A 14,955-nucleotide genomic window follows, 5' to 3' on the forward strand; every position below is an offset into this window, starting at 1 on the left:
TGATACCATATAGATGTACTGAGATAAATGAGTAGGCAATTGATTTCTATTCCCAATGAGTGTAAAGGCTTTCTGTCTTCTGTTAAACATTATATTTCATTGATTAGCTGGGAACTTGTTTATCAGATCAATATTCATGTGTTGAATTAGGCAAGAAAAGACAGCTATATAGCACCTGCAGTTCTCCTATCTCCGATATATAAGGATGTTGTTGTAAATCTATAATTTAATGCTCATCAATTTCTGCCTTTCCTTTCTAGTGCCTGTCACTGTTTAGGGAAGAACCAGTCCTTTTCTTTTTGTTAATTTACCCTGCTCAGACATGTTATGACACAACTCAGTGCCAGGTGGGATTTGAACTCCGATCTTCTGGCCTAGAGGTACAAAACCAGAAGGCCCTTGAGAAAGAATTCAGCTTTGTTTTTTAATAACTCAGCCTTTATTTAAAATTACCTACTGCCATAATAACTAAACATTTAATTAAGCAAGGGGTGGAGAACTTTTTTAAAAAATTCATTTATTTTAAAATCAACCTCTTCGTGTGTATTATAACACACACCTCTGGAACAGATAGAACTTGAATCTGGGCTTCCAGGCTGTGTTAGGTACACCACAAGATGGAGGTGCAAGGGTTGGCTATGCAAAGGTTGGCCATTCAGCCCATTGAACCTGCTTTGTCATGGTTCACTGAGATTGTGCTGTCCTGATAATCCTGAACTATTCCTCATAACCCCAGATTCCCTCACTGAATAAACACCTGTACATTCCAGCCTTGAATATACTTAACCCAGCTTCGACTGTCTTTTCTGGTGAAGAATCTACAGATTCACTACTCTTTGAACGAAGACAGTCCTCATTGCTGTCTTAAATGAATGACTCCTTATTTTGAGATGATGCAGTCTGATCCTTGACTCTCCAGCAAGGCGAAACAACCTTTTCACATCCATCTTGTCAGGCCCCCTAAGAATCTTGCATGTTTCAATAAGGTTATCTCTCATTCTTCTAATTCCGTTGAGCACAGGTCAAGCCTACTCAACCTCTTCTCATAAGACTGTTCCTCCATACTTGATGTCAGTCAAGTGAACCTTCACTGGACTGTGTAGTGCTAGTGTATCTTTCCTTAGAGTGGCACATAACTATTCATAGTATTCCAGCTGTGGTCTGACTTGTACCTTGTATAGTTTTAGCAAAATCCCCCTGCTTTTAAACTGCATTCCCTTTGAAATAAAGGTCAACATTCCATTTGCCTGCCTTTATAATCTGCTGAAATTGGATGCTAGCTTTTTATGATTCATGATGCAAACATATAAATCTCTCTGTTTTGAAACTTTCTGCAGTTTTTTTCAATTTAAATAATATTGAGCCCCTTTATTCTTTCTGCCAATGTATGACTTCACATTTTCCCAGATTATATTCCATCTGCCAAGTTTTTGCCCACTCACTAAACCTGTCTACGTTGTTCTGCAGACTGCGTCATCCTCACCACTTGCTTTCCTACCTATTTTTATGTTACCTGCAAACGTGAGGATCAAACATTCATTGTCTTCATCCAAATCATTGTACATTGGAAATAATTGTGGCCCTGGCAATTGATCCCTCTGGCACACCACTTGATACACTTCTGTTACAACAGGTGGCTTTAAGAACCCAGCTGTTCCTTTTCATATTTTGAAAACCTAACACAAAATCAATCAAAAATCCACATAACAAATGGCAAGTGCCCAAGGCACTGTCACAGAACCTAGCCCTTGATATTTCTAATTAACCTGTTCAGACACGTTGTGACAATCTTCTGGGGCAGGTGGGATTTGAACTCTACCTTCTCAGCCCAGAGATAGGAACATGAGTCTGCACCTCAAGAGCCTTTTTTTTGTCTGAAAAGCCACTACAAAAATCACCCAAAAGCCTACTGCATCTAGCATTACCAGACAGTCTCCCATCCAAGTACTAACCAGCCGCTGACATCAAATGAGTTTGGGCATTTACAGACCAGTATGGCTAGATGAGTGCATTTTTTAAACCAGGAATTATCAAGCACTGCTTACTGGGTCAATGCAACAATAACAATAAAAGTCTTTATTGCTTAAACATTTTTAATCAACATGTTCAAATCTGTTCTGGCACATATATCTGGGGAGGTGGGATGTGAACCCCGACTTGTGACCCAGAGGTAGGGCCACTGTCACTGTGCCACAAGAGCCCTGAAACCTTATCTCTTAGACATTTTCTAATCAATCTGTTTGAATATGTTGCTGCACACTCCTGGGGCAGGTGAGTGTTGATTGTGGGGAATCTGGCTCAAAGGTAGGGATGCTCCCACTGTGCCATTAGAACCCTAAAGTCGACATTTTAATCAACCTGTTCAGATCTGTTAAGACGCACTGATGAAGCAGGTGGAACGTGCATCCAGGCCACCTGACTCAGAGGTAAGGATACTGCCACTACACCACAAGAGCCGTTCTTCCATTGAGCTTCACCTGTTGGTAATCAGCTCTGCAGTTGTTTGTTTAACCTGCACTTCTAACTCTGACAGTCTTAAAAATATAATTGTATTTACACAGAAGTGCATAAATATGAAAAATGTCACTTCAGATTTCCACTATCACGTTGCGAGACATACTTCTTCTGGAAAATTCAAGAGTTATTCTGTAGAGGAATTTCTCATAATGAAGCATTTCAGTAGTTGATGACTATATCTACCCACCTAAGCTGAGAGATTTCTTTCTTTATCATCTGCTTTAAACTGATTATACCCCAACCCAACTCTCTCATTTTTTGGTGACAATGGCATTATCCCACAAAAACTCAAGTATCTATGTTACATATTCTGTCTTTTCAGCCCCTTTTACATTTTGCATTTCCTTCCTTATCTTGAAGAAATAAAACACTGTGCCGACATCGAGTTGGAATTGGAGCAGCGGCTGTGCTCTTCACCAATCTTCTCATCACCTTAGCCTCTTTTCTGAATTTCTCCCACAAGAAATATCTCAAATCCTCTGCACTTGAAATTCCATCACCACAATTTTCATGTGAGGCAACAGTTGAGTCTTCTGTTTGAGAAGCAGGAATACTATCATTGCATCACAACAGTCTTAATTCAGTGCTTATTTTCTCATTAAAATGTTCGGTGAAGTTATTTCACACTTCTGGAGCTGATGGGACTTTAATTTAGATCTCCTGGCTCCAGAGTTATGTGCATGAACACTGTGCCACAAGAACCCTCAATACATAAATTGTTCTTATTTTTCAATTAACCTGATCAGAGATGAGGAGTTGGAACTTGAATCCAGGCTTCCTTGTCCAGAGGCACGTACACCAACACCAGACCACAATAGCTGCCCTCCAATGCTGCTGTGATGTTTTCTAATTTACTTTTTCAGTGATGTTATTATTCACCTTTGAACTAAATGGGACTTGACTCTTTATTTCCTGGTTCAGAAGGAGGGTCATTACCCCTGCACTGTAAGAACTCTCAATACAATAGCTGCTCTTGATCAACTTTTTAAGGTACCTGGATTTTTACCACTACCAAATTGAATGTACCATGTTGGGAATTGAACTAACCACAGTGAGGCACAGCACATAATTTGAATTTCTGGCATGCCTCTATGTATGCATCTCTTGTCACTTGGAAAATTTCAGATTGAGCTTTAGTGTTTATGCTTAGTAGTTTCTAATGCGTCTAAAACTATTATTTCAGATGGTCGTGCTTTGGTTCATAGTATGCAGATCAATTTCATCCACCGACTGGTACAGTCCAGACTCTTTGCTGATGTGAAACCTCTGCAAGACATGTACAACTGTTTACGTATCCAATTCTTAATAGTATACACTACTAGCAATTTTTAGTGAGAACTTCAGTTAAATTCTTCTCAGAAAGTTGTTTTTAATAAGAAAATTTTGCTTGTCCAAATTTGACAACAATAAAAACTTCCTAACTTGCATTGTGACTACACCATATGTAATGAGAAATCCTGCTGAATTATAGTGACCACAATTGTTTAAAAGACATGAGCAATCTTCTGTAACAGAAGTAACCCCCAGACAGTCCAGACTTAGAACTGTATCACTAATCTTTCATTGTAGCTGAGTAAAAACTGCTCAAACTTCCATCCTAACTGTACAGAAATGCAGTGTTTCAAGAAGGCAGTTCTTTCCCAAATTTTCCAGGGCAATTAGGGTGGTCAGTAAATGCTGGCATCATTGCTGATACACAGATCCCACGTATGAATGAAAAGAAAACTGATCATGTCCTTCCCAAAAGCCTTGGCAACTACATCTATACTTTTCACAGGATCAATGTTTTTTGTCTCCGTTGAATTTTTTCCATCTTTGGCTCTGTCGCTCAAGTGAGAACATAACCATATTGACACCTGACTTATTCACCAATGGCAAGTGACATTTTCAGGTTCTCTTGAGTCGTAGTTGAATTGTAAAGTGTATTTTTTGAAATTTTTGTTTCGTTCAAAATTTGGTCTTTACTTGGATTTACTGTTGTGTAGAAATATCTTTAATATGAGATCAATATCTGCAACTATTAGCTCATGATCCTCCTTGTTCCCAATCTTGATTTGCTCTGTTTTCTAAAATCCTGCGTTTCCTGGAGTTAATCATCATTATGTGCAAATATGTGTAATTAATATTTATGCAAAATACACACATTTTCTTATTGCTAACATGGAAATATTGAGACTTTGCACCAATTTATTTTATTCTGACTAACAGTGTTTTCTTTGCAAGTGTTCCTTAACCTATTACCTCAGATTCGTTCTGTTTGTCACTGCAATTGGAAGTTTTACACTCTCAAGCGCAAATGCTAATACGTGAACGTTGGGGTGATCTTGTTCAGGTCGAGAGGTATCAGCCTGGAAAGTGCCTGACTCTGGTTGTTTGGAAGTGAGTAAATTATAGCCATCACAGATGTTGCAGTGTAAGATTTCCCAGAGATGATGGAATGCAAAACTGAGATGTAAACATGAAAACATTATGATAATTAAGCACTTTTTTTAAGGTCGATATACTGCTCCCTATTCTGGTCACAGAATATTATAATTTTAAATAATTCGTAGAACCTGAAATAACAAGATCAATATGAAGTAGTTATTGAACTAGTGTTAAATGGCTACGAAAAGAATATGACTTTCTTCTGATTATATTAGCAACTTAACTTTCCAAAAATGTATTTATCCAAATATTCTTTAGACAGATTGGGTAGTACTTGAGTGAAGAATACATTGCCCCATTATGCAGACGAACAGGTTGACCAGAGGTAACGAGATCTACTTCGGCTCATTGTTCGAAAGTATGACCAATGCTTTAATCGTTTTCACTTTTATTTTGAAAGAAATTTGCTTCCAGTTGTTCCAATATTCATGTCTTGCTTTGATTTCACTTACATAAAAGATACCATTAGAACTTGGACCTGTATACTAATCAAACGTAAGATGGGCTTGATGCAGGAATTTCTCTTTCTGCAATTAAAGTTTAAGAAATATTATCAGCATTAAGAACTTTGACCTGAAACAATGGGCTGAGGCCAAACTCCACTCTTGAGACTTGAGTGTCGAGTTCAAGCTGAAGATTCCTATTTTTTTCCTTTTTGCTGTTGGGAATGAAGCCCCATGAGTGCTGTTTTTAAGGAGTAGTTTGATTGAAATTGATCTTCAACAGCACACAAGATGGGCAATTAGCAAAATTAGCAGGTTGTGCCAAAACATGTCCATAAATGTTAAAACGTGTTTTCAAAGATATGCGTGTTAGCTAGATTGGCCATGATAAATTTCTCCTTTTAGTGTCCAGGAATGTGGAGGCTAGGTATTTAGCCATGGTAAATGTGGGGCTCAGGGGGTAGGATGGAGGGCCAAGGCTTGGGTTGGATGCTGTTCAGAGGATGGCTGCAGACCTGATGGGCTGAATGGCCATTTTCCACACTGTAGGGATTCTGTGATTTTATGTACAGTGTGTCAACTATGATATAAAATGAGTTGCTGATTTGGCTACGTAGCTCATATTGCGCTACTAATGAAGCCTAATTTCACCTCCCTATCTTTTCTCCTCCAGACTGTGCTTTTGTAAACAATGAGGATTTTATTTTTAGCTTCCACAACTCATTGCTTAAGAACAGGGGAGAAGGGGATTGGAAGAAATGAAGTAAAATACCATTCATAAAAAACAATATATTACCTGTACATCAATGAGTTAGATGTCCCCAATTTCTAGTGCACAGTTCAGGAAACCTCACTTAGAGTTGTCTGTATTCAAGCTACTTTTTTTTTCGTATGATGAAAATACCATGTCTCTCACTCACATTGAGAAAAATTGATCTTTTATGAACAGAAATAGGCTTCTACTCCTGTAAACCTGTTGCATCGCACAGTACCTGACCTGTGGCTGAAGTCCATTCCTGCTTTTGCTCCATATCCCTTCATGGCTTTGGATCCCGAAAATCCATCAATCTTCTTTTTCTGTTAAATGAATGGTGTAGTCGAAGTTGCTACTAGCAAAAGAGGGTTCCAAGCTTCTGTTATTCTTGGCATATGGAATTGTTATCTATTTTCATTCCTTAAGAGGCCGAGACTTCCCAAACCTGACCTGTTTTCTTTACTGTCTAAAAAAGTTTCATCAAACAAATCCTTGAATTCCGAAATTCTAGGCAATACAACCCTAATTTGTGTAATCGCAGAATAAACCCTTGGATTCCGTCTGTCATTTGAGGAAACTATGTGGCAGTCTCTTCAAGGCATGTGTATCTTTTCCACATATGATGCCTAGAACTGCTATTGATATTCCAGCTGTGTCTGAGCAGGCCTATGTCTTAGCAAAACCTGAGTTCAATCTCTTTCTTTGTTAATCAGTAGGTACAGAAGCTGGTATTCTACTAATGTTTTTCACTATTTTCTGTACTTCTCATTGCTTTTTATTTATTCGTGGGATACAAGCATCTCTTGGCAAGGCCACCATTTGTTGTCTTCCCTAATTATCCTTGAGAAATGATCTGTCCATCTGGACCCTCATCATTATCAGATTTTCATTTATAATTCTGTAATGTTGTAATGACATCTAAACCAACTTTAATCTCAAAATAAATCTGCAGTTTATTTGCTTTTCTCAGACAATTGTTGAATGCCTGCTTTGACAATTTTTCCGTCTTGTAATCCATTCTGTCCTGATACACCTTGCAATAGTGTTGGGAATAAAGTTGCACAGCCTTGCAGCACGATGCCAACTTCATAATGAGAGGTTTTTTGACGTTGCTTTGAATTATTTTATGGACAGTGATAATCTTACATTATTAAATTTTATAGTAAAGCATTAAGCCCATTGAACCTATCATAGAATCCCTACAGTGTGGAAACGGGCCCTTCGGCCCAACCAGTCCGTACCGATCCTCAAAACATCGCACCCAGACCCACCCTGCTATAATCCACCTAATCTACACATCCCTGAACACTACGGGCAATTTAGCGTGGCCAATCCACCTAGTATGCACATCTTCACACTGTGGAAGGAAACCCACGCGGACACAAGGAGAATGTGCCAACTCCCAAAGACAGTCGCCCGAAGGTGGAATCAAACCCGGGTCCCTGGCACTGTTAGGCAGGAGTGCTATCTACTGAAGCACCATGCTGCCCAATATGGGGCATCCTGTATGGCCTATATATATCCTATATGGATTATATTGGCAGCTAGCCAAATAAATAGTTGAATAGGACCTGGAAATGCTAGTTATAATAATGGTGACATGGTGAATTTTAAATCAACTAAAAGTATGGGGCACTTGTCCCCATATTTTCAGATTCTTGCCAAAACAAAAATTGTCTATGTTCATTTTAAAATAAAAATCTGTACTCTACCTTTTGAAGCAAAGACCTTTGGCTCCCAGTCATTTTAACTTGCTTGGTTTCATGTTTTTCAAAGCTAAAACATCAGCACAAACAACTCATGATGACCAAATAAAAACTACAAGAACTGCGGATGCTGTAAATTAGGAACAAAAGCAAAGTTGCTGAAAAAGCTCAGCTGGTCTGGCAGCATCTGTGGAGAATAAAATCAGAGTAAATGTTTCGGGTCCGGTGACCCTTCATCAAACCCTTAGTCATCGGTCCCAGAATGTAAACTCTGATTTTTTTTTTTCTCCAGAGATGCTGCCAGACCTGCTGAGCTTTTTCAGCAACTTTGCTTTTGTACTTGATAGCCAAAGAATTTTGTCTGAACCAGAAACTATAAATGCCATCCAGGTCAGGCAGATCTTTTCTTTTATCTTTCAAATTCTACTACTTTTACTATGTGCTTGACATCCTCACTTCGTACTGTTTTTAAAAAAAAACACTCCAGTAGTTTAGTTATTAAGCAATAAATAGCACAGTAATGTCAGTTCTATAGCAAGCTGGAGCTGAGGAGAGTTGAATTGTTTGAAGACTTGGGATCAAATACCTATTTAGGCAAGCATCACCTGAAGTAATAAGAAAACCCTTGTTAAGCTAACTGCTAACGTGGTGGGTAATAACAGCTGCATGTATGCAACCTCATAACACTTTAAAATATTTTTGAACCGAGCAAATCTATAGGGGCTTATAATAATTATTGTAAACTCAACCTTTTGAGTATGAAGTTGTTTTTGCTTAGTATCTTTTAAAATTCAAAAATGTGCACCTCTTTAGGCCATGTGAGGTTCCATCAGTGGCTTCTATTATTAACTAGCTTGTTCTCCTTTCATCTTACCAAACTGGTCACCACTGACCTAAGCTAATGCTGCAGGACAGTACTGAGCAGATGTTTCATTTTTGGAAGTGCCATATTTCCAATGAGATGTGCATCCAAGGCTCTGACCCTACCTTGATAAAACCTGCCCCTCAAAATACGAACTTATTTCATTGCTTTATGGAGATTGCTGTTCAAGTTTGCTTCATAAAGGTAGCTACAGTTTAAAAATATCTGATTCACTTTGGGGTGCCCTGGCCATGAAAGACACTAAATGAATAAAATTATTTTAGTTTATTGAAATCATACTTTTGCATGTTTGCTGCAGAAGTTAGTTATCAATCATCTAATTTTTGGATCTTCATGTCTTAACCACTATATAAGATGATTTACATCACAGTGATTGTTTCATACTTTTTATGATGAACAGTCACAGACCTGAAACACTAAATATTTTCTCTCCACTGATGATGTCAGATCTGAAAGTAATACTTCCAATCTTTTCTGGTTTCATTTTTGTTCTAGATTACTAATTGATTGGTTTTATTTTGTTTCTAGCCAACAGGTCTTGGGGAGAAAAACTGGCAGTGCTTCCGTTCACAAAGTTTTGATAAAAATCGATGAGAGTGACTGTTCAAAACCCTTACAGATATCGCATGATCCACCGTTACCAACATGTGATTCTAAATTAATTGAACGTGCTATGAAGGTAAAAGAAAAAAATTCTTGTTGACAAATCAATGAATTCCTGTGGGTTTACTGCCATAATTTATAGTTAAAACAATAGTTTGTTAGCCTGAGTTTTCTGTGCTTTTGTATATATTACCAATGTCTTTCAGTTTGCATTGGTTCCATAAGTGCATATGAGTATTTTATACTTCAAAAAGGCAGCTCATACCACCTCCTCGAGAGCAACTAGGAATAGACAATAAATGCTGGCACAACCAATGAAGTCCACATCCCGTGAGTGAATAATAAATGTATATTTTCATTGTGTAGTAAATTAATGCAAACTTATTCAGTATGGCAACCAAAATATCACTAAAGTAAACCTGCATTTAAATTTAATGTAGATATATTTTAGTGTACTAAAACTTGCTTCATGAATGCAATGCAACCAGGTTTTTCAGGTTTATATCACCTTGTTTTTACTATGTGTGTTTTTAGTACCTTGGAAGGAAGTGGTGCGGAGAAGTTTTGAATATTGTTGTCATGGCTGCAAGATTATGATTCTGCATGCTTTATCTCTCAACTGCAGCTTATCAATGTGACTGTTTTCAAAAAATAAAATGCTCATTTACTTGTGCTATGAATATTTACTTCAGATCATTTGTAATTTTATTGATGTTAAATACTGTTAGATGAGCAAATTGTTACAAGAAGACAGTCATAACCTTAATGTCAATCAATGTTACCTGCTTTTCAGGTTGATCATTTATCTGTAGAGAAGCTTTTGATTGACAGTGTCCATGCACGTTCCCATCAGAAACTGCAGGAGCTGAAAGCCATTCTCAAGAGCTACAATGCCAATGATAACTGTATGTTGAACCATTTAATTTTTTTCTCAATCTCAAATTATTGCCTGACCAGCATTACTGTTTTTATTGGTATTTTTAAAAAACTTTCTGCATTACTATAACCGCTTGCAAATCTTAGCTGTGTTCAATTTGATGCATAGCTTTTAAGATGAGTAGTTTGTGTTGCATCCAATGTGGCTACATGAATAAGGAAATACAAATTGTCTTGTTCAGCATTCTAAAATAAAAACGTGTGCTGTAGTTAAAGCTTAATTTGTTCTGAATTGGCTGAATTACTCGAGTGAGCAGAGAGGGTGAAGGAGGAATGTACGATAAGTAATCTAATTGTCTTGTGATTTTCTATGAATATAACTTTTCTAGTCTTCTGTGATTTCATCGAATAAACAGAGATTAAAATAAATATTCTGAATCAAGGTTTAATGTTTTATTTTATCCGTCACAGCCTTTGTAGAGACACCCTTGCCTACATTGGTTATTCCTATCTTAGAACCTTGTGGTCGCTCTGAGTGTCTTCACATTTTCGTTGATCTTCATTCTGGAATGTTCCATCCAATGTTATATGGAGTTGGTAAGTGCAGAGATCGGTGAAATGCTGTGAACAAAACCAAGTTCATTTGAAGATTGAGGTGTTCTTAATCAGGTAGGATTTGATGTATGAGAAATATGGAGTACAATTTTGTCCTCTTGCCAACTCCGTATGTCCAGTTGGGGTCACTTTACCTCTCACTCCCAATCCTGACCATCTTAGCCCTCCACTTTCCACATCTGCCTCCTTCAAGGACTGCCAGCTTGGTGAGAACTCCACTGCCACCAACACAGCTTGCATGAACTAATTACCTCTGCTGTGGAGGACAGATTGCTGGAGTGTACACAGGAAGGATTTCTACAACAGTTTGTTGAGGAACCAATTGGAGATTGGCCAATTTAGATCTAGTATTGCAAAATGTAAAGAGCTACTAATAGTATCATAGTAAAGGAACCTTTGGAAAAATTGACTACAATATATGATGGAATTTTACATTTCTTTTGCAAGAGTCTTAAATTTAAACAAAGGAAACGGTGAAGGCACATTGGTCAGATTGGCTGTGCTACATTGGAAAACTACTTTCAAATGCATGTTAGCTGGCAAACTGGTTAGCATTTGACAGATTAATACCTTTTATGGTTTACAACAAATATGCTTTTTGGGATATGAGGTTTCTCCTATAACGCATGTTCTCGCAATGCGAATTTACTATAGGCAATTGATGAATAGGGGAATGGTATTTGTAAAATGCAAACTTTGTGTTGCCTATTAAATGATTCAAATGTTGACATCACACAATTGGCTCATGGGCTTTGTCCTGAGCATGTGCGGGAAGAGTCCCCACTCTGGCATCAAGTATCCTCATGCTTTCTGTGAGCAGTTACTGTACAACTCTGCCATGTTACCCACAAAATGCGATGATTTGGAGCTGGGGACTAAGTGTGGTGTGTCAAAATTGGCAGATGACACTAAGGTGAGTGGTAGAGCAAAGTGTGCAGAAGACAAAGTCTGCAGAGGGATATAGATCGTATTAAGTGAGTGGCCAAAGGTCTGGCAGATGGAGTACAATGTTGATAAGCGTGAGAGAATCCATTTTGGTAGGAATAACAGCAAAATGGAGTGTTTTAAATGTTTAAAAAATTGCAGCACTTGTGTGTCCTTGTGCATGAATCGCTGAAGGTGGGATTGCAGGTGCAGCAGGTGATTAAAAAGGCAAATGGAATTTTGTTCTGCCATTGCTCGAGGGATGGAGTTTAAAAACAGGGAGGCTATGCTGCAGCCGTATAGGGTCCTGGTGAGGCCACACCTGGAGTACTGTATGTGGTTTTGGTCTCCTCACCTGAGAAGAGATATACTAGCACTGGAAGGGGTGCAGAGGAGATTCACTCAGTTGATTCCAGAGTTGAGAGGGTTGGATTATGAGGAGAGACTGAGTAGGCTTGGCTTTTGCTCATTGGAATTCAGAAAAATGAGGGGAGATCATATAGAAACATATAAGATTATGAAGGGAATAGATAAAGTGGAGGCAGGGAGGTTGTTTCCACTAGTCGGTGAAACTAACACTAGAGGGCATCACCTCAAAATAAGGGGAAGTAGATGTAGGGCTGAGGTCAGGAAGAACTTCTTCACCCAAAAGGTTGTGAATCTGTAGAAGTCCTTGCCCAGTGAAGTGGTTGAAGCTACCTCACTGTCTTTAGAGCAAGGCTAGATAAATTTTTGAACAGTAAAGGAATTAAGGTTATGGTGAGTGGGCGGGTAAGTGGAGCTGCGTCTCAAAAATCAGCTACAATCTTATTAAATGGCAGGCAGGCTCGAAGGGCCAGATGGCCGACTCCATCTTATAAAGAGGTATGAACGATAACAAGAAGTGTCCTGGTGATAAAATTGCTGGTGGTGTACATAAAAGAAAGGCTGTAACTCTGGAGGAGAAGCTAGATGTGATAAAATGTTTTGAGCGTAATGAGAGAACGTGTGATATTGCTCAAGCAAAGGAATGGAGGAGCCTACCTTATGCTCTATTAGAGACAGTGCAGAAGAGATTAAACCAATTTGTATTGCTGGAACAAGTCTGCGTGCTAGCAAATCTGGGAGGTTATGGACAAAGGGACGTGAGGAGATGGTGCAGCTTCTAAGTGGAAGGGCAAACGAAGAAGTGATCTGGGACTATGCTTCTCACCATAAAAGAGAAAGTCTTAACAATTTATGAGGATCTAACAAAACAGGCCAAACCTCCTGCCGATGTGCCTGCCTTTAGTGATAGAAGTGGCTGATATACTGGTTTTAGGAATTACTATGCTCTTCATAACGAAAAGTTATGTGCAAAACTGCCGGCGCAGACAAGGGTCGTACGATGGGATTTCTTTCCATAGTAAAAAAAATTAATTGACGAAGAAGGCTACAACTTCGATCAAATTTGCACTTAGGATGAAACCGGTTTATACTGAAAGTGAATGCCATTAAGAACCTACATTTGTATGAATGAAGCACATGCTCCAGGCTTTAAGCAGGGGCCTGTCGGGAAACCGATGAGTGACTGTTTTTGAATCTACAAAAAGCTTACCTCGTGAATAGGCGGAGGTACGCTGAGCAGGAGCGGACAAGGGACTGGTGAGTAAGTGAGGTAATATATTTGTGTGGTTGCGTTACCCGAAACACTACTTGGGTAGTGTCTCCCACCCATCCTCCTCCTCTAACCAAAAAATAGGTTCTGTGTGCCTGATTGGTAAAGTAACAAGTTTATTTTTTTATTCTTCATTTTTTAACAGTCTTGGGAATTTAGAATAATGGGAATGGAGGTCAGGGCAGTTGAATGTTCCTCCTGCATAATGTGGGAGGTAAGGGTCACCACTAGTGTCCCTGCTGACTACATCTGCGGGAAGTGCACCCAAGTCCAGCTCCTTGAAAACCATGTCAGGGAACTGGAGCTGGATGAACTTCGGATCATTCGGGAGGCAGAGGGGGTTATTGAGAGGAGTTACAGGGAGGTAGTCACTCCTCAGGTACGAGAAGAAGGCACATGGGTTACAGTCAGGGGACAGAAAGGGAACGGCAGGCAGTGCAGGGATCCCCTGTGGCCATTCCCCTCAACAATAAGTATACTGTTTTGGATACTGCTGGGGGTACGACTTACCAGGGGAAAGCAGTGGGGCACAGGTCTCTGGCACAGAGTCTGTCCCTGCTGCTCGGAAGGGAAGGGGGAAGAGGAGCAGAACAGTAGTCATTGGGGACTCCATAGTTTAGGGGGACAGGAGGTTTTGTGGGGACGAGAGAGCCTCACGGTTGGTGTGTTGCCTCCCAGGTGCCAGGGTGCGTGATGTCTCTGATCATGTTTTTGGGATCCTTAAGGGGGAGAGGGGGAGCAGCCCCAAGTCATAGTCCACATTGGCACCAACGACATAGGTAGGAAGAGAGACGGGGATTTAAGGCAGAAATTCAGGGAGCTAGGGTGGAAGCTGAGAGCTAGGACGAACCGAGTTGTTGTCTTTGGTTCGTTGCCCGTGCCACGTGCTAGTGAGGTGAGGAATAGGGAGAGAGAGGAGTTGAACACGTGGCTACAGGGATGGTGCAGGAGGGAGGGTTTTGGATTCTTGGATAATTGGGGCTTTTTCTGGGGTAGGTGGGACCTCTACAAAAAAGATGGTCTTCGCCTGAACCAGAGGGGTACCGATATCCTGGGGGGGGAAATTTGCGAAGGCTATTCGGGTGGGTTTAAACTAATTCAGCAGGGGGATGGGAACCAAAATTGTAGTTCGAGTATAGAAAATGTTGAAAGTAGGGTGGTCCAAAATAAAGTTTCAGGGATGCAAGATGGCACCGGCAAGCAAGAAGTTGGTTTGAAGTGTGTCTACTTCAATGCCAGGAGCGTTCGGAATAAGGTGGGTGAACTTGCAGCATGGGTTAGTACCTGGGACTTTGATGTTGTGGCCATTTCGGAGACATGGATGGAGCAGGGACAGGAATGGTTGTTGCAGGTTCTGGGATTTAGATGTTTCAGTAAGAACAGAGAAGATGGTGAAAGGTGGGATAGTGTGGCATTGTTGGTCAAGGACAGTATTATAGTTGCAGAAAGGATGTTTGGGGACTCGTCAACTGAGGTAGTATGGGCTGAGGTTAGAAACAGGAAAGGAGAGGTCACCCTGTTGGGAGTTTTCTCTAGGCCTCAATAGTTCCAGAAATGTCGAGGAAAGGATA

At 39.7% G+C, this 14,955-nt stretch overlaps 1 protein-coding gene across 1 annotated transcript in view; it reads left to right on the forward strand.

The window, feature by feature from the left end:
- Positions 1-14,955, forward strand: part of med14 (mediator complex subunit 14) — a 108,615-nt gene that overhangs the window by 20,685 nt on the left and 72,975 nt on the right. The window contains exons 7-11 of the mRNA XM_048540547.2: positions 3,701-3,808; positions 4,764-4,896; positions 9,259-9,409; positions 10,127-10,238; positions 10,681-10,806. Coding sequence (XP_048396504.1) covers positions 3,701-3,808; positions 4,764-4,896; positions 9,259-9,409; positions 10,127-10,238; positions 10,681-10,806 — 630 coding nt within the window. The remainder of the gene's footprint in view (positions 1-3,700; positions 3,809-4,763; positions 4,897-9,258; positions 9,410-10,126; positions 10,239-10,680; positions 10,807-14,955) is intronic.

The sequence above is a fragment of the Stegostoma tigrinum genome, chromosome 12 (genome assembly GCF_030684315.1).
Source record: "Stegostoma tigrinum isolate sSteTig4 chromosome 12, sSteTig4.hap1, whole genome shotgun sequence".
Classification (NCBI taxonomy): Eukaryota; Metazoa; Chordata; class Chondrichthyes; order Orectolobiformes; family Stegostomatidae; genus Stegostoma; species Stegostoma tigrinum.